This window comes from Mobula birostris, chromosome 8 (assembly GCF_030028105.1).
Source record: "Mobula birostris isolate sMobBir1 chromosome 8, sMobBir1.hap1, whole genome shotgun sequence".
NCBI lineage: Eukaryota > Metazoa > Chordata > Chondrichthyes > Myliobatiformes > Myliobatidae > Mobula > Mobula birostris.
In genome coordinates, this window is record NC_092377.1 from 147537933 (window position 1) to 147563811 (window position 25879).

At 42.2% G+C, this 25879-nt stretch overlaps 1 protein-coding gene across 1 annotated transcript; it reads left to right on the plus strand.

Annotated features, from left to right (window-relative positions):
* The first annotated feature begins 9627 nt into the window (after positions 1-9627).
* LOC140201815 (eukaryotic translation initiation factor 4E-binding protein 2-like) lies at positions 9628-25280 on the plus strand. The gene is made up of 3 exons (XM_072266509.1): positions 9628-9833; positions 22794-22964; positions 24816-25280. Exons 1-3 carry the CDS (start codon positions 9701-9703, stop codon positions 24845-24847), a joined length of 336 nt encoding a protein of 111 aa, XP_072122610.1. The 5' UTR covers positions 9628-9700; the 3' UTR covers positions 24848-25280.
* The last annotated feature ends 599 nt before the right edge of the window (positions 25281-25879 follow it).

Genomic DNA, 25879 nt, shown 5'->3' on the forward strand with positions numbered 1-25879 from the left:
GGCGTTTTTTTTGTTGTTTCTTGTGCCATTCTCTGCAATGTATAGAAACTGCTGTGCGTGAAAATCCCAGGACATCAGCAGTTTCTGAGATACTCAAACCACCCCATCTGGCACCAACAATCATTCCACAGTCAAAGTCACTTAGCCCACATTTCTTACCCATCCTGATGTTTGGCCTATACACCAACTGAACCTCTTGACCATGTCTGCAAGCTTTTATGCATTGAGTTGCTGCCAGATGTTTGGCTGATGAGATGTTTGCGTAAACAAGCAGCTGTACCTAATAATATAGCCACTGAGTGTACATATGAACACCTTTGTACGAGAGCATTGCTAAAGCTAACCAACAAAAGTCTACTGTTCTTAGTCTTAGCAATCTCATGTTATCAGCAGTACCCTAGACCGTTATTTGTTAGAAATATACTTCCTCATTTTGCTTCTCATTAGTCCAGTCCCAAATAGCTGATCCCTGTTCTAGACACCCCAGGCTTGGGTGTAATATCCTGCACCCATCCTGCTAAGCCTTGTGAGACATTTCATTCCACAGAGATTACCTTTCATCCTACTGAAAAAAACAATGGTATAGGGCAGTCTGCTTAATCACTCATCACATTGCCAAACCCATCGACTCAGGATTCAACCTGGTTCACCTCTGTTTTATTCCATCTTCCAAGCATACTCTCCCTTTGACACACACAAAGGCTGGTCCTGGGTAGTGAACAGGTTCTTGTTTTAGCATAAATTGATTTGGTCCATAAATTGAAAAAGGCACAAAATATGCCATATAGAAACCATATAAAACCACAGTATTGTCATAAATTGCATAAAAGGTATATAAAGGCCAAGACAGAGCAGACACGTGGGGATGCTTCCAATGGCAAGAGAGTTTAGCACCAGGAGGCACCAATTCAGAATAAAAGCATGTCCCTTTACAACGGAGGTGAGGAATTTCTTCAGACAGAGGGTGGTGAATGCATGGAATTCATTGCCACAGATGGCTGTGGAAGCCAAGCCATTTGGTATGTATAAATCAGATGTTGATAGGTTCATCAATTAATAAGGGTATCAACTCTTGAATGCGCTCCTTTTGAAATAAAGCCCAACATTACATTTTTCTTGAGCAACACACACAATGCTGGAAGAACTCAAGAGATCAGGCAACATCTATGGTATGGAGAGGAATAAACATTCCAACGTCTCAGTCCAAGACCCTTCTTCAGGATTGAGGGGGAGAGGAACAGATTGAATTTTTTGGCTAAATATACAAGAGAAGATATGAGGAGAAGTTTCATGTCTGTTTGGCCTTTAAGGGAGAATAAACTGGAAGGTTATGGGGGAAAATGATAGATCATAGTTGACACGAGGAAGTCTGCAGATGCTGGAATTTCAAGCAACACACATAAAAATTGCTGGTGAATGCAGCAGGCCAGGCAGCATCTATAGGAAGAGGTACAGTCGACGTTTCAGGCCGAGACCCTTCGCAATTTTATGTGTAGATCATAGTTGATTGAGCTATCAGGAGCAAGCACAAACTTGATAGGCTGAATGGCCTCCTTCTGCCCCAAAGGAGTAAAGAGTCAATGTTGCAGGCCGAGGCCCTTCATCAAGACTCAGTATGAAGCATCATCTCTTTACTCCTTTCCATAGATGCTGCCTGACCTGCTGAGCTCCTCTAGGATTTTGTGTTCCTCTGAATTTCTAGCACTGCAGAATCTCTTGTGCTTCTATCCCAGAACAATTTCATGATTCTCTGAATATCACATTTCCCACTTTTCTGCTAAGAGATCAACAATCCAAATAGCTGTCCCAATTTGAATCCAAAGAGAGTTGCTAACTCTCAAGGGAAGACTAAAGAAAGAATCAGACAGAAAAATCAGGTGAGAAAATTTAAAGTGTCAGTCAATTCTTTCATTTGCAACTCATTTCCAGATGAAAGGACTCAGCCCAAAACGTTGACTGTTTATTCCTCTCCATAGATGCTGCCTGACCTGCTGAGTTTCTACAGCATTTTGTGTACGTTGCTCTAGATTACCAGCATTTGCAGAATCTCTTGTATTTAAAACATTTTTCTTCCCAGTTCTTCTATTGCTTTGCATTCTGAATTTTTCCAACAGGGTAAAATCATCCTTTTCGGGAATGCAAACTACCCTTCAAATATAGTCCTTTCACTGGTATAATTGTGGTGAAGCCTTCAATAAATGCTCGAAGGGTAATAGTACCCTAGAGGTGACAACCAGAAATGGAGGTTGTCCGGCATGTGGGCTTTCACCCTGCAAATGAAATAGTATTTAGCCATATTTGTATTCCTGCTCCCTTAAAATTGAGGCTAATGATCCAAAATGCTTTTTGATGAGATGTTTGCATTTCTTCTTCATTGCCTTCCGATTTGCATGTGCAATCACCTACGTACGGTTGCTCTCTCCTGTTCCACCTCTAGCTTACTAAGGAAATACTCTGATTAGTATTTCTTAGATCCAAATGAAGCATCTCCAACTTTGAATTCTATCTGCTATACTTTTGAAAATCCTGCTACACAACTCGCTCTTAAACTACTGTCATCCAAAAGCTTGGATATGCAGCTTTTGATTTCCTTCATCCATATAATTAAATTAGCAGTGAAATGCTAAGGTACTTATAAACTGATTTTAGATAATTCCTTGCACGTAATATCCTTCTGTTGCTGAGTCTGTATTCTGTAGGGGTCTGTGCTCGAAAATCTCCTGCAGAAGTCCTCTCACTCAAGAGTAGAGCTGGTCCTGATGAAGGCTCTCAGCCCAAAGCGTTGACTGTTTATTTCTCTGTATAGATGCTGCCTGGCCTGCTGAATTGCTTCAGCATTTTGTATGTGTTACTTCAACATCTGCAGGATCTTTAAGATTAGGGTACCTGTGCTGATCTCCCCGTTTGATCAAGATTTCCAGCATGTTTTTATTCTGCTTAAGTCACTGGAACTGAATAGCTACTGCCTGCAGTCAGATTTCTAGATAAGTGTTTCTCTCAGTTAGCCTCTTTTGGAAACTATTGGCACTGCTGATGGGAAATGATCTGGGATATTGTAGAAACGAAATGATATCCTGTAGCAACATTTGAAATGAAAATTTAAAAATTGTTGCCCCCCCCACCACCCACCAGCACAGTTAACTACACAGAATGCGTGTTGGGGCCAACTTTGGCCACGCAATTGTCTTTCTCTCACCTGGAAGAATACACAGCCAGGAAGCTGTGTCCGTTAACACTGCAAGGCTGACATCAATCAATTGCATAATGCATCACATGAAATAATGCTTCCCAAGTGAAACTAATTAATGAATTCACAGAGCTTATAATCAAAGAAAATTTGTCAACCAATTTTTCTGAATAGATTTGGATGTCCGTGGAAGTATATTCAGCAAGTGCTGGTAGGTAAAAGTGCTGAAGCAGCTTGGGATAGAATTTCAAAGGGTGCTTTACTGGAACTGATGAGTTGCAAATGAAAGAATTGACTGACACTTAAATTTTCTCACCTGACTTTTCTGTCTGATTCTTTCTTTAGTCTTCCGTCGAGAGTGGGTAACTCCCTTTGGATTCAATTTTCTTTTAGTCCTCCCTCTGGACAGTGAGCAACTCTCTTTGGATTCAAATTGGAACAGCTATCTGGGATTGTTGATCTTTCAGCAAAAAAAAGTGGGTAATGTGAAATTTAGAGAATTATGGAATTGTTCTGGGATAGAAGCATTTGCTGGGAATCCACAGTTCCACACACAAAAATGCTGGAGGAGCTTGGCGGGTCAGGCAGCAACAATGGAAAGGACCGAAGAGATGATATTTCGAACTGAGTCCTGATGAAAGAGATCAACCTGAAACATTGACTTCTTACTCCTGTGGGATAAAAGGAAGTTATTCAGCTGATCAAGTCTGGGCTGCTCCTGGTAGTTCAATCAATTATGATCTATCAACTTTTCTCATAACCCTCTACATTATTCTCCCTCAAAGGCCAAAACTGGGGGACATGAATTTTTTCCTCATATCCTGTGTTGTATATTTTGCTAACAAAAAAATTAATCTGCTCACCCCCCCCCCAGTTTATCTGTCAGCCAATGGAAACAACTCCCCTTAACCAGTCCTGACCTTGCACGTATCTACTTAACCCCACCCCACCCCCATTTTTATTTGCTCTGAAGAGAATAATCTAGCTTTGTCAGTCCAACTTTGGAACTTATCCCTCATTCCTGAGATCACTCTATACCTTCTCTCAGCCCTACATGAGGAATTATATACCGAATTAAAAGGGCTAATATCTAACTGATTTTAACCTGACTAAAATCGAGCTGGACGAGATGAGCTGTGAGAATAAAATATGAACAGAGAAGTGTTTGTCGCATGAGAAAGCTGCTCTGTGTACCCTTATCGGAGTATGTATGCGATAATGAATGTTTAACAAGCAGCCCCAGACAGTATTTGGGGCTCACTTGATGGCGGACCTTCCCAGGCTCTATGAGCGGGGACTTTGTTTTGTCAACTGAGCAACGCAAGCTTGCTAATAAACAGTACGTACTTTTAAGTAAACTGTGTTTGACAGTTATTACTTGGGTCTGAACCTAAAGTCCACTGGTAAAAAGGCAGATTTGCATACACACCTCCCATAGTTAGATAACCAGATTTAAAACAGTACTCCGGTTATTACCTAAGAAATGTTTTCTACAGATTCAACGCAACTTCCCTACTTTTGTAGTCCAAACTCCATTTATGAATCCTAAAATGCTAACTACTTACAACCTCACTTACAAAATAACTGGCATGTTAGCTGTACCAAGCAAATCTGCAATGTGACAAGTGGTAGCAACTCAATGAACTGCGGTTGCTAGAAGTCCGAAATAAAGCAGAAAACAATGGAAACACTGAGCAGGTCAGACAGCAGCTGCGGAAAGAGAAACAGAAATAACAGTTGCAGCGGAAGATCCTTCACCCTAAAGCATCACTTTATGGGCATACAATCAATCTATGTATAGAAGCCATCTTGTGTATTTATATTTTTTTATTATTTATATTTTATTTATGCTGGAGTAACTATTATTTAATTCGCCTTGCACTTGTGTATGGGAAATGACAATAAAAAATCTTGAATCAGAACACTGATACGGCAAGTGTGATTTGATCCTAACTTTCTTTAAAAATTGTGAATTATGGCTTAACAATTGGAAATTTGTAAATGCATCCCCATTCAGGGTACAAATTTTCATCTAGCACACCAATCCAGTATTGAAGGATTGCTGCAGTATCGAAAGCACATATTCTTGTACAAGTCCAGTGCCTTCCCCAGTTGGAGAAAGTATAAGATCGGGGGCGGGGGGGGAACAGTGTTACCCTTCATTTAATATCACTAAAACATTATCTGTTTGCTGGATGCAGTTTGACTCCTGCTTTTTGCACCATAACTGTGACTACCACTCAAATGTTGGAAAATGCTTTGGAATATTTGGGGATGAAGAGAAGGGCCAAGTCTTTGCATTAAGAATTGGTCTTGAGCAGTGAGGCAAAACAAAGCAGCATTGAGCCAATTTTCAGTGATTTACAACAACTGATCTAAAATTAAATTCGTTGACAGGAATTAAGTATCACTAACTTCGCACAATACAAGGTTAATCTGTTCTCCACCCTATGGGATTTAATTCCGCACCCACATTTTAAAAATCAACTTTGTGTATTTTAAATGGTTTCCTTTTTTTTGTGTCACTGCATTACAGCCCAAAATGGGTTGCAAATATCCAGATGCAACAAGGCCAAAGGTCATCAGCAAACTCAGCCTGGTGTATTTCAAAATGGCAGTCAAGGGCCCTTCTCTTGCAGTGGGGCTGGAGACTGTGTGCAGCAATCTTAAGCACAAAAATTGGACAAACAGATTGGGGTCCATGCCCATAGTTCATTCAAAGTTGCCACACTTGTTGTTGATAGGGTGGTTACAAAGGCATATGGTGTGTTAGCCTTCATTAGTCGAGGGACTGAGTTCAAGAGCTCCTCCATAAAACTCTAGTTAGACCACGCTTGGAGTATTGTGTTCAGTTCTGGTCACCTCATTATAGGAAGGGTGTGGAAACTTTAGGGAGGGTACAAAGGAAATTTACCAGGATGCTGCCTGGATTTGAGAACATGTCTTACGAGAGAACATTGAGCAAACTAGGGCTTTTTTCTTTAGAGCAAAAGGTGATGAAAGGCGATTTAACAGAGGTGTCTAAGATCATGAGAGACATTGATATTGTGGACAGCCAGTGCCTTTCTCCCAGGGTGGCAATGGCTAATACCAGAGGAAACCCTTTAAGGTAAATACAGGAAAATTTAAGGGAGATGACAGAGATAGTTTGTTTACACAGAGTATCTGGAATACGCTGTCAGGGGGGTAGAGGCTTATACAATAGAGACATTTAAGAGACTCGTAGATGGGCACATGGATGTAAGAAAAGTGAAAGGTTATGGGTTATGTAGGAGGAAAGTATTAGATTAGTCATGAAATAGGTTTATATAGGTTGGTACAACTGTGTACTAAAGGACTGTTCTGTTGTGTTTTCAAAATCCCTGGAGATGTTCCTGTGTATCAGTGTTGAGGGTGCTGCAATGTTAAACAGGGGCAAACTTTAAGGAATCTAGGGCACTGCTCTGACGTTGAGGAGAATTACCCCGATGCCAGTAGGTCAGGAAGGTAACAGGCCTTTTAGCCCACCGGCACTGCACAAACTATCAGGCACCTGTTTACACCAATCCCATTTTAGTCTCCCCTTATCCGTCCCCAATATCCCCCCTAGACTCTGCAGACTGGGGACAGATCACCGTGGCCCATTAATCTGCTAGGCCATAAATCTTTGAGGGAGGAAACCAGGGCACTCACAGGGAGAACATGCAGACTCCACATTGTCAGCGCCAGAGGTCGGGATTGAACCTGGTCTCCGGCACATTGAGGCAGCAGCTGGGCCACGGCCCAGCCTAGTGTTGCTAATTGCTTTATTATTATAGCTGGATCAGTGAAAAACCTTTATTTTCCTGCCATCCAGACAAATCATTCCATACATCAGCACATTCAGGTGGTAGCAAAGGGAACAGCAAGTGCAAGGGTCACGACATGGTAGCTTGTAACATCGTGAGTTTACCTTTATTGGAGAGGCTTATAACAGCGGGAGAGAAAATCTCCTTGAGTTTGAGGGTACTTTTATCATACTTTTGTATCTTTTGCTATTTATCCCTCAGTTAAAAGTGGGTTATTGGATTATTGTCACATTGTTTTCGACATTCCAAAAATACTTCATTGGTTGTGAATGTGAAGCACCTTGAAGGGTGCGAAAAGCAATTCGGAAACATAAATATTTATTTGCAGCTGCACTGCAGTAGCCTTAAAAAAGCAATTTATCCCCTCCAAAAAGTTACTGGTTGAATTAGTTGTTGAACGGATTAAAAGTCAGTGGTTAAAAGTCAAAAAAAGAACACCACTGCAATCCTTATCGGAAAGCCGCTGAAATGTTTACAACTTGGAGCCTGGAGAAGACGTGGCTGTGGGAGGCAGAGGAGCGGCTAAGTGATCCCTTCGAGTCAGTAGACGGGGCTGGTTCGAGGACTCATCAGGGAGCTGAACGAGTCATTGCGATTGTCACGGACTTTATAAAAGAGAGTCGTACACGAGTGCGTTCCCACAAAGTCATTCAGACTTTCCCCCAAACTAGATGAACCATGAGATACACGATCTGCTGAGGGCCAGATCAAGTCCGGTGACAAAGACAATGGCAAGAGGTACAGGTACGATCTCCGGTAAGCAATCTCAGGGGCGAAGTGGAACTTCCGGACTGAACTTGAATCGACGATAGATGCTCGACAGTTGTGGCAGGGCTTGAGTGTCGTGGGCTGAATCAAAGCAGCACATAGGAGGGAGCAACACACATCAAAGTTGCTGGTGAACGCAGCAGGCCAGGCAGCATCTATAGGAAGAGGTACAGTCGACGTTTCAGGCCGAGACCCTTCGTCAGGACATAGGAGGGAGATTGAAAATCTGGCCGAGTGGCGCGACAACAACCTCTTTCTCAATGTCAGCAAGACCAAGAAGCTGCTTATTGACTTTAGGAGGAGGAAGCTGTTTTTCCACGAGTCAGTCATCGGTGGAGAGAGTCAACAACTTTAAATTCCTCGGTGTTATCAATTCAGAAGACCTGTCCTGGGCCCAGCCACGTAAGGGCAATCATGAGGAATCATGACAGCACCTCTACTTCCTTAGGAGTTTGCGAAGATATGACATGACACCTAAAACTTTGACAAACTTCTGTACATGCGTGGTGGAGAGTATACCAAAGGAAAGAAAGACCTTGACAGTGCCTCACAGTCTGGTATGGAAACACCATTGCTCTTGAATAGAAAGTCCTTCAAAAAGTAGTGGATACGGCCCAGTCCATCACACATAAAGCCCACTCCACCACTGAGCACATCTGCATGGAGCATTGTCATAGGCAGACGGCATCCATCAAAAAAGACCCACACCACCCAGGTCGTCCCCCCTTCTCGTTACAACAGCAGGAAGAGGGTACAGGACCACAGGGCTCACACCACCAGGATCAGGAACAGTTATTACCCCTCAACCATCAGGTTCTTAAATCAGAAATCACTCAACTTCACTTGCCCCGTAATTGAACTGTTCCCACAAACTATGGACTCACTTTCAAGAACTCTTCATCTCAAGTTCTTGATATGTATTGATTATTTATATATTTCTGTATTATTTTCCCTCCTTTTTGTATCTGTACTTTGTTGTCTTGCACACCAGCTGTTTGTTGGGGCAGTCTTTCAATGATTCTATTATTGTTTTCATTGATTATGTCGGCAAGTAGTAGAGCTACTAGGACGTGATGTTTCACTCCCTATGATAAGTTGGCACTCTCGATGTTGGCAGTGGGCTTGGAGTGGTGACAAGGAAGGCGCGTAGGTACATCATCAGGGTCATCAGGTGGGCACCCTCCTCCTTTGACGTTTCGTTGATAAGCCCACGACGTCTCCAGAGGGCTCAACAGTGCTACCTGGTGTCCCAGATACACCCCCCTCAGTTCCATACCCTCCTGTCTTCAACTTGCAGCCCAGTTCTCATGAATCTCAGGGTTGTATTTGGAGCCATGTATGTACTTTTATAACACATTTACTTTGAAATTTGAAGATTGTCAATAAGCCAGAGTACTTTCGCTGTCGACCCGCTCCCCGATTAACAGAAGGCCAGGTCTTCGGCTCTTTCCGCCACACTACCGAAGATGATGCAACGCTCAGCTCCGGCGCTTGGAAACAGATCGCCCGAAGTCCTTCGGCCCTTTCCATCCTTTCGTGGCAAGTGACGCAATAATCGTGCTGGGAGCCTGGAGGACAATTCTCGCGAAGCAGCTCGGCTCTTTCCGCCCGTCGCCGAAGGTGTTGCAGCAGTCGGCTGGCCCCGAAGGCGCTCGGTTCTTTCCGCCACGCCCGAGCGGATGTTGTCGGTGGCGGGGTGCTGGGGCTTGGTGGCGAGAGTGAGTGAGTGGGGTTGGGGAGGGTTGTGTGAGGTCTCGGCGGGCGGAGGGAGTGGGTGTGTGAGGGAGGGAGGGAGTGTGTGTGTGAGGGAGGGAGGGAGTGTGTGTGTGGTGGGTGGGTGGGTGGGTGAGTGAGTGAGTGAGATCAGGGCCCGCCTTCCTGTGCCCCGTCCGGTGCGAGTGGCTGAGGCGACGCGAGGATGTCCGGCCCAGCTCAGAAGACCGAGAGCCGCGCCATTCCCACCCGGAGGGTGATCGTCAGCGATGCGGCTCAGCTGCCGCACGATTTCAGTACCACCCCCGGGGGCACCCTCTTCAGCACCACCCCAGGAGGTAAGGCCGTGGCGGGCTTCGGCCCATCGCCGCACTCCTGACCTCGCCCTCACCTCCGACCCTCTTCTAAACTTCCTCCTTTCCTCCCACTATCACCAAACCCGATCCCGTTCGATGGTTGAAAAATCAACTTCCAGTTACATATCATTGCGTTTCTCTGGAAGAAGCCAGTGCAACACGTGTTCTTAAATTTGAAATCTGACGTAGAACAACGTGTATTAAAGCGACTAACATTACAAGTTGACAAACAGGAGAAAATCTGCAGTCCTGCCGAAGGGTTTCGGCCCCAAACGTCGACTATACTTTTTTTCCATAGATGCTGCCTGGCCTGCTGAGTTCCTCCAGCAGTTTGTGTGTGTTGCTCGGATTTCCAGCATCTGCAGATTTTCTCTTGTTTGTGAAAGTCTGCAGATGCTGGTCTGGCCTGCTGAGTTCCTCCAGCAGTTTGTGTGTGTAACTTTACGTGTTTGAGGACCAGGTTAAATATAACCTTTTTAATCAATGTTTAGATTTCAGGAGGGTTCATACTTTTTTTGCATGTTGTGTTTCAAACACCGTGTCCGAGGTTTGAATAGAAAAATCAAGGCTAACAGATTGGGAAATCAAGAACTCATCTTCAGCTTAGCATATGAGAGGTCCATCAAGAGTCTGATAACAGTGGGGTAAAATCACCTTTAGGCTTGTATGCGTTGTCAAGGTTTTGTGTCTTCTCTGATGGGAGTGGGAGGAGAGAGCAAGACAGGGTCCTTGATTATGTTGGCTGCCTTTCTAAGGCAGTGGGGAGTGTAGATGGAGGCTGGTTTGCATGATGTTCTGGGATATATTCACAACTCTAGTTTCATCTGGTCTGGGGCAGAGCTATTAATGTTATCATAAACACAAGAGTGTCTGCAGATGCTGGAAATCCAAAGCATGCCGTGTAATGCATCTGGATAGGATGCTTTCTGTGGCACATCAGTAAATTTGGTAAGAGTCAATAGGAATATGTCAAATTTCTTTAGCCTTCTGTGGAAGTACTTTCTTGGCTGTAATGTCAACAGGACTGGACTAAGATAAAGTGTTGGTGATATTTACAACTAGAAATTTGAAGCTCTCAACCATACCCACCTCAGCACCATTTGCCACAGAAAGGGGCACTCAGCTTTGTGAAATCGGTGAAACTAGCTTCTTTGTTTTGTTAACATTGGGGGAGAAGTTGTTGTCGACACCTTGCCACTGGGCTCTCTCTCCCCTTCCTGTGCTAGGTCTCATCATTGTCTGAGATCCGGCTCATTACGGTGGCATAATCTGCAAATTTGTCAATGAAGTTAGAGTAGAATTTGGCTATGCTGTCATGAGTGTATGGGGAGTGTAGTTAAGGCATTGTGGGGAATGAAGTTCATCGTGGAGGTGGTGTGACTTATCCTTGCTGATTGTGATCTGTTGGCCAGTTGCAGAGATGGGTGCAGAGTTACAAGGTTGAGGAGTTTGGAGATGAGTCTGTTTGGAATTATGGTTTTGAAGGTATTTGTTGTTCACGTGAGAAGGCCACAAAGCTTAAAGAAAGAGATCTCATCAAGTTATTTTGAAGAATTATGAGGAATTTACCCCTGATCAATATTTTCTCCCACTTAGTATCACTAAAACGGATAATCTGACATTATCATATTGCTGTTTGTGGGCTGCTGTTCAACACAAGTTGGATGTAATAGTTTCTACTCCACAGCAGTTATTACATATCACAAAAAGGTTCTTTAAGGCTTGCTTACCTCAAAATGTTCTAACAGGGAGATGACAGGAATAATAGAAATGCAAGCATTTTATTTGGTGTGTAAGGAATAAATAATTTATATGCAGTACCTGTGAAAGTATTCCCCCTCCCCTGGAAGTTTTCATGTTTTATGGTTTTACACCACTGAATTACAGTGGATTTAATTTGGGTTCTTTGATGCTGATCAACAGAAAACAGATCACTACAACGTGATCTAATCTAATTACAAATATAAAACACAAAATAATTGCATAAGTATTCACCCCCTTCGTCGGTAGATGGACCTTTGGCAGTAATTACAGCCTTGATCCTGTATGGGTAGGTCTCTATCAGCTTTGCACATCTGAACACTTCAATTTTTTCTTTGTTCTTTACAAGATTGCTCAAGCTCTGTCAGATTGCTTTGTGATCGTGAGTGAACAGCCAAGCTACAAATTCTCAATTAGTTTGAGGTCTGGACTCTGACTTGGCCACTCCAGGATAATAACTTTGTTGTTTTTAAGCCATTCCTGTGTAGCTTTGGCTTTATGCTTGGAGTCATTGTCTTCTGGAAAACAAATCTCCCAAGATGCAGTTCTCTTGCAGACTGCATCAGGTTTCCCTCCAGGATTTTCCCGTATTTTGCTGCATTAATTTTACCCTCTATCTTCACAAGCCTTCCAGGGCCTGCTGTAGTGAAGCATCCCCACAGCATGATGCAGCCACCACCATGCTTTCTGGTAGGGATGGTGTGCTTTTGATGATGTGCGGTGTTTGGCTTACTCCAAACATAGCATTTAGTTTGATGGCCAACAATATCAATTTTGGTTTCATCAGGCCATAGAAAACTTCTTCCGGCTGACTTTAGAGTCTCCCACATGTCTTCTGGCAAACTCTAGCCAAGAGTTTATGTGAGTATTTTTCAACAGTGGCTTTCTGTTTGCCACTCCCTCACCTCAGCCACTGAAGCTTGTAACTTCTCCAGAGTTGTCGTAGGTCTTTTGGTGGCTTCTTTCACTAGTCTCCTTGCACAGTAACTCGGTTTGTGAGGACGGCCTATTCTAGGGAGTTTTACAGCTGTGCCATATTCTTTCCATTTCTTGATGATTGACTTAACTGTACTCCAAGGAATATTCTGTGACTTGGGAATTTTCTTGTATCCATCTCCTGACATGTGCTTTTCAATAACACTTATGCAGAGTTGCTTGGAGTGTTTTGTCTTCATGGTGTAGTTTTTGCCAGGATGTGGACCTTCCAGATACAGGTGTGTTTTTCTGCAACCAATTGAGACATCTTGACTGCACACAGGTCTCCAAAAACAGATCTCTATTTAACTATTGATGTGACTTCTCAAACCAATTGGCTGCACCAGTGATGGTTTGCTTTGTCATATCAAATGGGGGTGAATACTTATTCAATCAATTATTTTGTGTTTTATATTTGTAATTAATTTACATCACTTTGTAGAGATCTGTTTTCACTTCCACATGAAAGAGTCATTAAATCCACTGTGATTCAGTGTTGTAAAACAATAAAACATGAAAACTTCTGGGGGGGGGGGTGAATACTTTTTATAGACACTGTATATAACTACTCTGCCCTGTCCCATTAACCCTCCACAAAAGATCATTTTAATCTGTACTAGATAGTGTAGTTTTTTGGGGGGGTTTCTTGCTGCTGAATTTTCTTCCTCTTTTATCAGTTGTCAACATGTTATCATAACAAATTTGATTGAAGATGTTTAGGTCTTACAAACCATAAAGTAAGAATATGTTACATCTGAAGATCACTTAATTTTGATACATTTATACAGTTACTTCCAGCACTGCAGCAATGGTAATTAATTGTGATCAAACCTAGGGTAAATAAATGCTGAAACCATTATTGATAGTCTGATGTGAAGCAGCTGATTACAACACCCTATTAAATACAGCTTTATTCAGTCTATGGCTTTTGTGATTTTTGATACTGGCTGAAGATTTGTGCCCTGCAAAATTAGCTTACTGTCATTATGTAAGGAGTGTGTTTGCATTCTTAATTTTATTAGAAGAATCAATAAAATGGTGGTCTAGTTTCCAATTAACCTTTTGATTGGTATTCTTGGTCCCATTGTCTCCAGCCCTACCACCTTTATTGTCCATGATTTTATCTCAGTTTGTTTTCAGTCATAAAAACTCCTCAGCAAGTGGTGGGTCTGATGCATGAAACAATAATGGAAATCACCCAAACACGAGGAAATCTGCAGATGCTGGAAATTCAAGCAACACACATCAAAGTTGCTGGTGAACGCAGCAGGCCAGGCAGCATCTCTAGGAAGAGGTACAATCCACGTTTCGGGCCGAGACCCTTTGTTGGTCCTGACGAAGGGTCTCGGCCCAAAACGTCGACTGTACCTCTTCCTAGAGATGCTGCCTGGCCTGCTGCGTTCACCAGCAACTTTGATGTGTGTTGCATGGAAATCACCCAGCTGAGACTCTCTCTGCCTTTAAGCATTCACTCACTTCTCAACGCCAAAAGTCACCAGTGGAATGCTGGCTGATTTTCTCAATTGCATGCTCCATTATGAGGAGTTGGTGTCAATCAATCAGAATCAGGTATATTATCACTTATGTCCTTGATGTGAAATTTGGTGTTTTGAAGCAGTAGTACAGTACAATGTTATAAATATTACTATAAATGTAATAAATAGTGCAAAAAAGGGGAGATAATGAGGTTGGGTTCATGGATCATTCAGAAATCTGATGGGGCAGGGAAGAAACAGTTTCTAAATCATTGAACATAGGACTTCATACTCTTGAGCCACCTCCCCAATGGTAGTAATGAGAAGAGGGCATGTCCTGCATGATGAGGGTCATTAGTGATGGATGCCACCTTCTTGAGGAGCCGCTTCTTGAAATTTGTCCATGTTATTGAACAGGTTGGAAGTTCACGATATCCAGAAGACTCCAATTTTGTACCCGTCCTCAGTCCACGGATCACTTCAGAGTTCGTTCTTGCCTTGCCCCTTTATACTGACCATCTTGCCTCTGCACTCCCAGTCCTGATTCAGGGTTTCAACAATTCCTGAGTTTCTCCAACGCCTGGTTTGCTAGGGTTCACAGGCAGTAAGAGTTGTTTCTGAGTGTTCTTTGCCTGATGGGATATCAAAAGCAGTGCATATCAGGCATACTTCAAGTTGGACAGGCAGTATGATTTACTTTAGCATAATCTGATAGCCGCCTCCATGGACCCGTGCTGGTTTCTAATCTACATTGTTTTGTGTGGCAACTACCAGGTCTTCAGCTACCCAGACAATTTGGAGATTCCCTTTCAAAAGCAAGTGATATCTGAAAAATTCCCTTAACCATATTTGTACAAGGGTGCTGTGGTGACTTTTTTCTGCAGGTGCTGTTCTCTAATTGTTGTTCTTTGTTGGATATTGTACAAGAGAGGAAAATAAATTGGAATTGTATCAGGTACCGGGTGTAGAATACAGCAGTTGCTCAGTATATGCTACTGTGAGACCAGTTTGGATTGTTTGCTGTTCCTGATGAGTATTGATGGGATTATAGAGATGTGTTGTTTCCTTTCTGTTGAAAACCACGGTTTAGGGTACCATGGTAGTGACGCTATTACAGCTCGGAGCATTGCGAGTTTGGAGTTCAATTCCAGCACCATCCATAAGGAGTTTGTATGTTCCTCTTCTGAACACGTCGGTTTCCTCTTACAGTCCAATAGTAGGTTAACTGGTCATTGTAAATTGTCCTGTGATTAGGTGAGGCTTAAATAGGTGGATTGTTGGGTAATGCAGCTCATTGGACTGGAAGGGGGTTGTTCTCCATTGCCTTCTCTAAAAGAAGTGAATACAGTATCTTTTGATGCCCATTTCTGCATTAAAACTCTCATCCTGGTGACAGCCAGCTCAATTTAACAGATATGCAAGACACCTGGTTTAACCATTCCAACGTTCGCCATAAGCTGCCTTGCGACGTCTCCTCTGCCATCCTGTCACTGTCACTTCTCTTCAGTTCACTATCCAGTGCAAGTGAGAAGTTTAGGAGAAGTTTGGATAGGTTCATAGATGGTAGAGGTATTGAGGGCTATGGTATGGGTGCAGGTCAATGAGAGTAGGCAGTTTAAATGGTTCAGTATGGACTAGATGGGCTGAAAGGTCTGCTTATGTGCTGTACTTTTCCATGACTCTATGATGACGGTTGCTGCTGCATCTTTCCAGCACAGCTAGTTGGCACAGCTCAGAGGCTAAGCAAACACTGATGATCGTTTACTTATGGTGCTGAATAATGTTCAGCTGTTCTCATCCCTTTACCAAAGAGCAAGATTCCTAATTTCATCTCCAGCTGTAGTGCAAATAGTTAATGTTTGAGGTTGGACAACTAGAGCAATTGATGATTTGTCTCGAACTTACCCTTTAACACAAATGAACTGGCAGTTGGAATCTTGTTCATTATCACGTTCCTCAGCAAGGCGCTGTGTTCTGCTGGTGAGGCATAAGACAAAATTAATGAGAAGATAAATGTTTGCTTGTTATCTTTTACTGGACGCTGTTCTTCTAGAGGATGTGGTGTGATCAGTTCCAGATCTCTATCAGTAACATGCAGGAAGCTTTATCAGTCAAGACTCTGTTTATTTCTTCATACTTACGAAATAGTGCTCTGCTGTTTTGTTTAAATGGCAGTACTGCAGATTAATTGGTAGTGAATGACCCTGAGTTCTTAGCCCCCTGTAACCAAAAGTGTTAAATGTTGCACTGGGAAAATTGGTTTTGGTGGTGAGCATGAGTCCAACTTCCAAATCAGGATACTGAGAAGCATGATTTATCATCAAAAAGTGATTAATCCTTAATGCTGTGATGCTTTGGGACAACTTAAGGTTTGTCAAGTGAGGTGTTGATTAGTTACGCTTTTATGTCTGAAGGTTTATATCATTTGCTTCTTGCAATTTAGTGGTAATAGGAATTAGTAAACAGTTTAACTGCTAAATCCACATTCTGTCAATAAGGCGATGGTTAGATACTTGACCTCTCAGTTCCTGTGAACTGAGACCTACATGCCTGGCTACATTTGGGGAAGTGCTGCTGTGTCCAGTGTGCATTCATGGTAATTTGGCCTTAAATCCTTTTCGTGGTTAAATATTAGAGCGGGCTTAAATATTGATGGATTGGACATATAGATACTGCTGCATAAATCAGTGCAGCAAGATCTTTTGCATTGCCATCAGCACAGAGAAGTGTGACCTGTGCATGTTGCACTTACAGTTAGTTTTGTCAATTATAACAACCTAACGATTAATTGAAGGCATTGGATAACATTGGTTTAGTTCCAAAAACTAATATGTGTCAAACCAATTCAAGTAATCCTACTGTGTTTAAAGATATGAGAAGCAAATAAAGGATAACTTTCAAATCATTATTGGCAGATAAACTGATTTATGATTTTGTAACTGATCACTAATGAAAATCAAAATATATTTTTTGAGAAAATTTTCTCAAGTTTTCACTTAGGCTTTCTGTGCAACCCATTTACTCTTTGGTTGACACTGGTCCTGAAATTGTTTGTGAAACAGGGCATGAGTACCACCTAGCCCTGTTAATGTAACATGACTATACATGTTGACAGCTAAGATATAATCGTGGGTGGAGGTGAGAACAATGAACTGTTTGCTCACCTGCACTAGCTTGTACAGTGTACAGTGTAGCTGTGGCAAGGCTACCAGTGATTGAGAAATTGAACAATTCTCTTGTGCTAACTTGTTCCTGGTTTTATCCTAACCTTCCTCGTGTTGGGTCTTCCCCACTTGACAGTATAAACTAAACACTGCACGGTGTACTTAATGCAGTAATCCAGGAAATATTAGTTATTATCTTATGTATCCATTGTGAAATTCTCTCCTTTAATAGAAAAACGCAACATTTCATCATCTGTATAGAAGCGTGATTCATTACTAAGTTTGCTTTCCCACCATCTCCTCTTAAAGAAAGAGGCCATATGATCCTGTGTTTACCAAATACCAATTTTCTCACAAGTGTTTCTCCTTAATGACCTTGTATTATATCCAAATGCTATCGTGGATTGAAATGCGCCTGGGTACATTTTAAAAAAGACACAGTGCCAACTCAAATTAGACTATCTGTTGGGACCAAATTCAAGGTAAAAATAATTTGGAATCCATATAATGGATTTGTAGCATCCAAATAGTAGTTGTTGTTGTTGTTCCCTTCTGTGTCTTGTAGTGCATTGGCCCCAACATTGCCGTTTTTAGTATTTTTGTTTGTTTTTATGAGGCCGAGTTGCTAGCTCAGTGCTCAAATCAGCACAGATGTGAAGTGTGCAAGGAGTTGGCCGGATTTGAACCCGGGACCACTTGCCTCGAAGTCCAGTGCGGTTGCCACTACGCCACCAGCTAGCTAATCCGAATAGTAGTTACGGGAAACATTTCTACATTCCTGTTTTATAGGCTTGTTATATTTTCTAATGCTATTTCCACAAGTGTATAATATTTCTGGTAACCATGAGTTTGTATTTATTGCTTCAATGTGATCTTAATATATGCTGAGTTAAGTCACTGAGAAGTAAAATAAAATCAGGCAAATGTATAGAAGTGGCTGCATCAATCTCAGTTCAGTTTCTGGTGCTCTTTGCTTGTTGGTTACCCCAGGCAATATGTCAGTGTTTTTGTTCTGAGCCATATCGCTTAGGGATTGGTGGCATTTATTCTCATTTCCCCCACAACCCCTAGAAATGCCTCTCATCCTGCCTGATACTTGCTGCTGTAATCAAATTACCCCATGTCTACAGACATACCCTAAAATGTGAAATGAGGGAAGGGATTTCACAAGCCCAACCCCAGTCTTGTATTTAAAATCTGCACTGTCTATGCCCGAGTGATCACCTGCTTTTAATGGTTAATTGGGTGGTTGCTCATTTGTGTTGTTATATTCTCGCCTTTAGTCATAAGCTTCGTGTTGCTATATCAGGTGGCTAATTTTACATTTTGATGATGTGCATTTGTCTATGAGTCCTTCATTCATTCGATCACAGAAAACCCAGAGTAATGTAGAGGATGCAGGTGAAGTTGAAAGGGAAATTTGGAAGGCAAAGACAGTGCGTGGGAGATAAGATCTAGTAAAACCCTGAGGTATTTTATCTGTATTTAAGGAGAAGGAGGGTAACAAAGATAAAAGTCGATCCTATTAGAGACCAAGCAACACATACAAAATGCTGGAAGAACTCAGCAGGTCGGGCGGCGTCTATGGGGGAAAAAAGTACAGTCAGTGTACCTGGACTACACCTCGTCCCATCCTACTACTTGTAAAAATGCCATTCCCTTTTCTCAATTCCTCAGTCTCTACCACATCTGTTCTCAGGATGAGGCTTTTCATTCTAGAACGAAGGAGATATCCTCCTTTTTCAAAGAAAGAGTTCCATTCCTCCACCAGCAATGCTACTTTCAACTGCATCTCTTCCATTTCATGCACTTCCAATCTTACCGCATCCTGCTGCCACCCTACCAGGGATAGAGTTCCTCTTGTCCTTACCCCTCACCCCACCAGCCACCACGTCCAGCACATAATTCTCCGAAACTTCTGCTGCCTCCAACAGGATCCCACTACCAAGCACATCGTCCTTCCCCCATCCCACTTTCTTCTTTCTGCAGGGATTACTCCCTATGCGACTCCCTTGTTCGTTTGTCCCTCCCCACTGATGTCCTTCCTGGCACTTATCCTTGCAAACAGAACAAGTGCTACACCTGCCCCTACACCTCCTCCCTCACTACCGTTCAGGGCCCTAAACAGTCCTTCCAGGTGAAGCAACACTTCACCTGTGAGTCTGTTGGGGCCACTTACTGTGGTTGGTGCTCCTGGTCTGGCCTTCTGTATATCGGTGAAACACGATATAGATTGGGAAACCACTTCGCTGAGCATCTGCGCTCCGTCCACCAGAACAAGTGAGATTTCCCAGTGGCCACCCACTTTAATTCCACTTTCCTTTCCCATTTTGATAATTCCATCCATGGCCTCCTCCGCTGTCATGATGAGGCCACACTTAGGTTGGAGGAATAACACCTTATTGATAATTTGGGTAGACTCCATCCTGATGGCGTGAACATCGATTTCTCAAACGTCAGGTAATGTCCCGCTGTCCTTTCTCCATTTCCCATCCCCTTTTCCTTCTCTCACCTTATCTTCTTCTGTCTCTTTCACCAATCAACTTCTCAGCTCCCTCCCCCTCCAGGTTTCACCTATCACCTCCTGTTTCTCTGTCCCCCTCCCCCCTCCTTTTAAATCTACTCCTCAGCTTTTTTTCATCAGTACTTCCGAAGAGTTTTGGCCCAAAATGTCGACTGTACTTTTTACCATATATTCTGCCAGGCCTGCTGAGTTTCCCCAGCATTTTGTGTGTGTTGCTGGGAATTCCAGCATCTGCAGATTTTCTCTTGTTTCCTATTAGAGACCAAATCAGTTGTCAGGGCGGTGAACTTTGGGATGATTACATTGCATTCATTTTCATAAAAATGAAAGATAGTGAAAGCACTGGTAGTGAAGAGGTAGAATATGAATTGCTGGAAGTTATAGAAATAGTGAGCTGGAGAGGATATAGTAAGAGGTCGAGTACCCACAGGAGTGAATAATTCAGCAGTCTTGCATAAGCTGTAAAGGAAGGAGTGAAGGAAATGGTGTGTGCTGTGGTTGTCATCTTGCAGTTCTGTCTTGGCTGCAGTATGGTGCTGGAGCAAGAAGTTACTGATGTGCTCCTCCTCTTCACCAAAGGGAGAAAGGGGCAGGTCAAGTAATTACAGGTTTTTTAGCTTAATTGCAAAATGTTGGGGAAAAGTTCCCAAGGTTAGCCTCTTGGTTGGCATTAAGGGAGCTACTGATTACTTCAAGGTACTGGGACATCGTGGGTGGCCAGCGTGATGCTGTAACAAAGAGTACTATTAAGATTGGCACATTTGATGTAGTATATATGGATATTAGCCATTTGACAAAGACCTTGAGGTAGATTGATCACAAAATTAAAACCCAAGGGATTCAATGTAAAATGCAAGCTAGATTAAAAGTTGATTTGTTAGGAGATGCAAAATAGTAATGGTCAGCTGGTTTTAGTAACTGCATGGCTATATGTAGCAGGATTCAGGATCTGACCCTTTTATTGTGGAATAATTAATGATTCAAATTTGAATATTGTGGTCATAGTTATGAAGTTTGCCAGTGGAATACCAAAATAAGCTGTACAGCCAATAGGCAGACAGTTCTAAGTTGCAGGATAATATCAGTGGTGGCAAAAATGTATTTATTAAGCTACAGTGTGGAATCGGCCTTTGTGGCCCTTTGAGCCATGCCGCCCAGCAAGTCCCCCAGCTCAATCCTAGCCAAATCACGGGACAAATTACAATGACCAATTAACCAACCAACCGATACGCCTTTGGACTGTGGGAGGAAACCAGAGCACCTGGAAGAAACCCACACGGTCATGGGGAGAACGTACAAACTTCTTACAATGTCAGTGAAAACTATAAAATAAAAGGCAGATAGTGTATTTGGAGCTTATGAACAAGTGAAAAGAGTACACAATGAATGAGAAATGTAGATGCCACACATCCCAAAAGTAGATTTATGTGATTCAGAAAGAAAGCAGGACATTTGCCTCTATTGACTGAGGGTAAATTTTTCACAGTGACTGTACAGGATTTGTTATGTCACCACACCAGAGGAAGGATGTGAAAGAACATGCGGGAATGTTGCTACAGCTGGAGAATTAATGTTTGGAGGAGACACTCTCAGGGGTTTCTTTAGAACAGAAGAGATGAGTGAAGATTTGTATGATGAGTGGCTTTGGCATGACTGATGAGGAAGTACTTATTTCCCTTAAATCAACAATAATGCAGTTCATTCTTCCCCACTGTGATCAGACTCTGAACCAAGTCACCTCTTTCACACCCTTTTGCTAGTGGTGCTGCCATGTTCTGACATTTGTAATTCTACCTCACTCAGTCTGGTGTGGTCGCTTCATCATTTCTCTTTGCACTTCTTCGGTTTGCAAGACAACCATTGCACTATTTTCTGTTCGCACACAATCATTGCATTTATTGTTATACACTGTTTACTTGTGAGCTTCACGGGAAGAAGGAATTTAATTGTACCCTGGCAATATTTAATATGACAATAAACTAATCTGAATCTGGTGAAAGGATTAGAAGGTTAAAAAAACAATTCACTGTAAACAGTGAGGGTGGTGAGTTTGCTACTTCAAAGTTGGTAGAAGTGGAAACTTACTGTACTTGAAAGTAACTGGATAATCAATGATTTGTGGGTTAAGAACTGGAAAGAAAGATTCACCCAAAAAGAGTGGTCCTTGCTCAGCATAGACATGATAGGCTAAATGCACTTAGTGCCTAATTTTATCAGAATATCATATAGGACAGCTGTGATGCTGCAGGAAGACTTGCTTGTGTTATAGTAAGATTGAGAGTCTTCTGACGGTTTTAATAAGTACGCCCAAAAACACTGCCTGAAACTGACAAATGATTAAGGCTAGAAAAGTAGGTGTGTACGTGTAACTGTAATGTGCATAAAATCCCCAAATTGGTCACGTTTGCCTTTTACTCAGGTCTTTTGATATACACTCAGTTCCATTACACACTCCCATCTGCTGAGTGTATACATATCCTACAACTGGTTGGTAAGTCTCTCCACCAGGAATTGTGGTTGAAATTTGATCATCCCTAAAATTAAAATTCTTGAAAGGACTGTAGAAAGATGAGAGTTTAACTCAGACAGATTTAAAAATAAAAGGAGCGCTTCTCCTCAAGACTGCAGGCTGTTCTTAAATGCTTTGCAGACAATGGAATACATAAGAGAACAGCTACTGTAAAGACCAAAAGATCATTGAGGTGTTAATTAAAAATAACTTCTAAAATGAAAACCTTTCCCATACTCTACGGTTTCACTTGTGTGCAGTAGTTTTATATGTTGGTATTGAGCTGTGAGTAGGCATAAAACTTGGATTAGAATTGCTGTACAGGGCCATTCAAAGTGCAGTCTCATTAAAGCTAGGTGCTGACATGAAAGCAGTCTGGTGTCTTGTGGACAGATAAAATAATTTCAATCGTAGATGTAGTCTTTGCGGCCGCCTTGCATATTGGAAAAGATGACCACATTCCATAAAACTTGTAATGGTTACAGAGTTGTCCTCCGTCCCTGTTCTAACAGGTGCATCACTGTTATGTTGCAGGCACACGTATTATTTATGACCGCAAGTTCCTCATGGAATGCCGCAACTCCCCTGTTGCCAGGACACCTCCGCGTGACCTCCCAAACATCCCAGGTGTCACAAGTCCGAATACCACAGAGGTGAAGCCAGCAGTGAACCATGTAAACAACCACGAAGAGAAGGGGGCCGGTGGTAAGGGATTGCTCAGATTTCAGTGAAAGCTGATTTGGTGGGGGGAGGGTACAATTTTCTTTGTATTAAGTTAATGACATTAATTATAGTCATCCAGACAGTACAAAAGGGTGAAGCGTTCACTCTTGTCACTGTTGGCGTGGGCAGATTGAAGCGGTTGAAAAGTATCTGATTCCTCAAACTTGTACACAGTCTAAATGAATGTTACCTGTGCTGTTTTAGAATGATGATCAGTGGTTGATTCTGCCTGTGCCTGCTTTAGCAGAAGCACCTACACCACTTGCTTGAGGTTGGATAGTATTTTGTGCGGTGAGACAGCAGGCAGTAACAATCATGGGTATAATAATACACACAGTTTCTACGGGTTGTAAGTTAGATACTGCCACAACAAGTTTGTTTTTCAAAGCTGGGAAATTTCACCTGAAATATTTTGTTAAATCTTCAGAGGACAGCTTAAGCCTAATATTTACTGCATACTCTTCACAAAAAAATGTGTTGAAAGTTGCAGTAGCAATAACTTAGTTGAAGTAGCAATAACTTAGTTGAAGTCACCTGTTAGTGAAAATCTCTTTAGCTTGCTTACTGGACAGGGCTTGAGAGCCATTCGTGTCAGCTCCCAACAGAATAATCTCATTAGTCCTGTTCCTCTGTCCATATTTCCCTACAGCGCTGCAACTTATCCTGTCACTTCCACTTTTTTGCACCAGGAGTAACTTACAGCAGTCAGTTTGGACTCGAGTCAAATAAATAGTGCGAAAAAAAATGAGGTAGCTCTTGAGATCTGGGGAGCAAATCAGATCCGGCACCCAATGGCTGTACGTGCAGTAACGGGGAGGGCATGGGAGGTAAGATTACTGGGACCTTGATAGATTTTTAAATCTTCACTGGTACAGGCGAGTTGCCAGAGGACTGGAAAACAGCAGATGTAGTACCTTTATTCAACAAGGGCAGCAAGAATAAGTCCCCTAGCAACTCATGCCAGACCATTGAATCTAACATCAATAGTAGGGAAGTTATTGAAGATAAGTGTTGAGGGACATGGTCAAGCTACATTTGGAAATGTATTAATCAAAGATAAGCAACATGGAAGTTAGAGGGAGGTTCTAAAATTTGAGGGCATAGGTTTAGGGTGAGGAGTGAAGGTCAAGAGGGGGTTGAAGAAGGATTTTTTTTCTCCCAAACAGCAGTGGAATCTGTTGTATAGTAGGAGAGGAAGTGATGAAGGCAGAGGGAGGTATCGAGACAAGCTCTTGAATGACCAAGGCATGGAAGCCTAAGGACTAAGTGCTGGTATATTGGATTGCTATAGAAGGGTACTGGATGGTTAGCATGGACTGAATGGGCCGAAGTGCCTGGTTCTGTGCTGTATAATATGCAAATTCTGCATACCCTGCAAGTAGGGTCAGACTCGAACATGGAGCCAAGAGGCAGCAACACTAAGTCACAAGGTTCACAATTGGTATCATACAAACTTTAATGAACTATAGTAGACCTTGATTAGCAATTGCTGTTGCAGGAACTGGCCCAGGACAAAATTGGGGGACTTCATTAGGCTTTCTTGTTAATGGGCCAGCAAGGAAAATCAGTAGAACTCAATATTGATAACCATTCAGTGAAATATGTGCATGAGGATATCAACCTTATCATGGTGCAACTAAGCTTATTAATGTGGACTATGGGTGAAGAACAAGTAGAGGTACTAATTTTGAAACTAGTGCTCAGTGGTGCCAGAGGTGCTGCGGATGGCTGGTGGAGATGAGGGAATAAAGCAGGAAAAATAATCCAAAGGATGATTATTGAATTTGAATTGATTAGAAGGTCACTTAGCATTCTTTGTGTTTTCTGTAACAGGAGATGATGCCCAATTTGAGATGGACATTTAAGGAACACCCTTTTGATTTCTTCCGGGGTGAGGAGCTTTGGTCCTGGAACCTCTCCATCTGGGCTTGTGCACTGGCCCGTTGTTTTCTCCAAGCCACCAGCTCTACATATTAACAAAAAAAAATATGCAAACAGTTCTTGCCACTGATGGAACCCGTCCACTTCTGTGAAGCTGTAGACACTTACTTCAAATGCTGTGAAAAGTGTAAGTGCCGCGTGTTTTACGCGGTAGAGCATCTACTGTTCTAATTGGCAACAAGCTTTGTAAAGAGTGGGCATCTCTCTGGTTCTTGATCTGTTTAATCTGGTTCCAATTTTATACACCTTTGGTAATCAAGGTTAAAGGTTAACCTTTCAGAGATGTAACTCGTGTTGAGAGGAGGGGAAAGAGCAGGAGAAGGAAAGCCAATGAAATAAAATTTAAGTAAATTTAAATTTGTTGTGACCTGACTTGAGCACTTTCTCGGCATGGCTCCTAGTTTGTTAACAAAGTACAATTGTGGAGTGCTACTCTTTCCAAAGTGCCCAGGAACAAAGCAACACACTTGGCCAAATAAAGTACAACTTGAAAGTAAAACTAGCTTTCCATTTTATTTTACTATTGTGTACTTGAGAACAGGTCAGCAGGGAAGTACTGTGTGGCCCATCACAATGAGCCAGTTACACTCCCTGCTTTGCCATTTTCTTTTACCTGGGGCACAAGCTCGTTTTTCAAAGCCAGCTCTAATTATAGAAGGAATGCCTGTGGCAAATAGCAAGTTCTGCCCCCAGAATAATGTGACAAGTATTCATGGCCTCAGATCTAGCTGTCAAAATACTTTGAATTCAGAAGCACAATACTGTGCGGAGAGAGGGGTAGTCAACAATTCACGTCAGTGATCTTTTGTCAGAAGATCTCTAAAATGGACTTCGAATATTTTGAATGTCAGTCGTTTGAAATTCACAATTATTTAAAAACAAGACTATTAATGATTAAACATTAAAAGTAAAAGTTAATCTAATTTAAATTTTTAAACGTAGAAATAATTAAACCA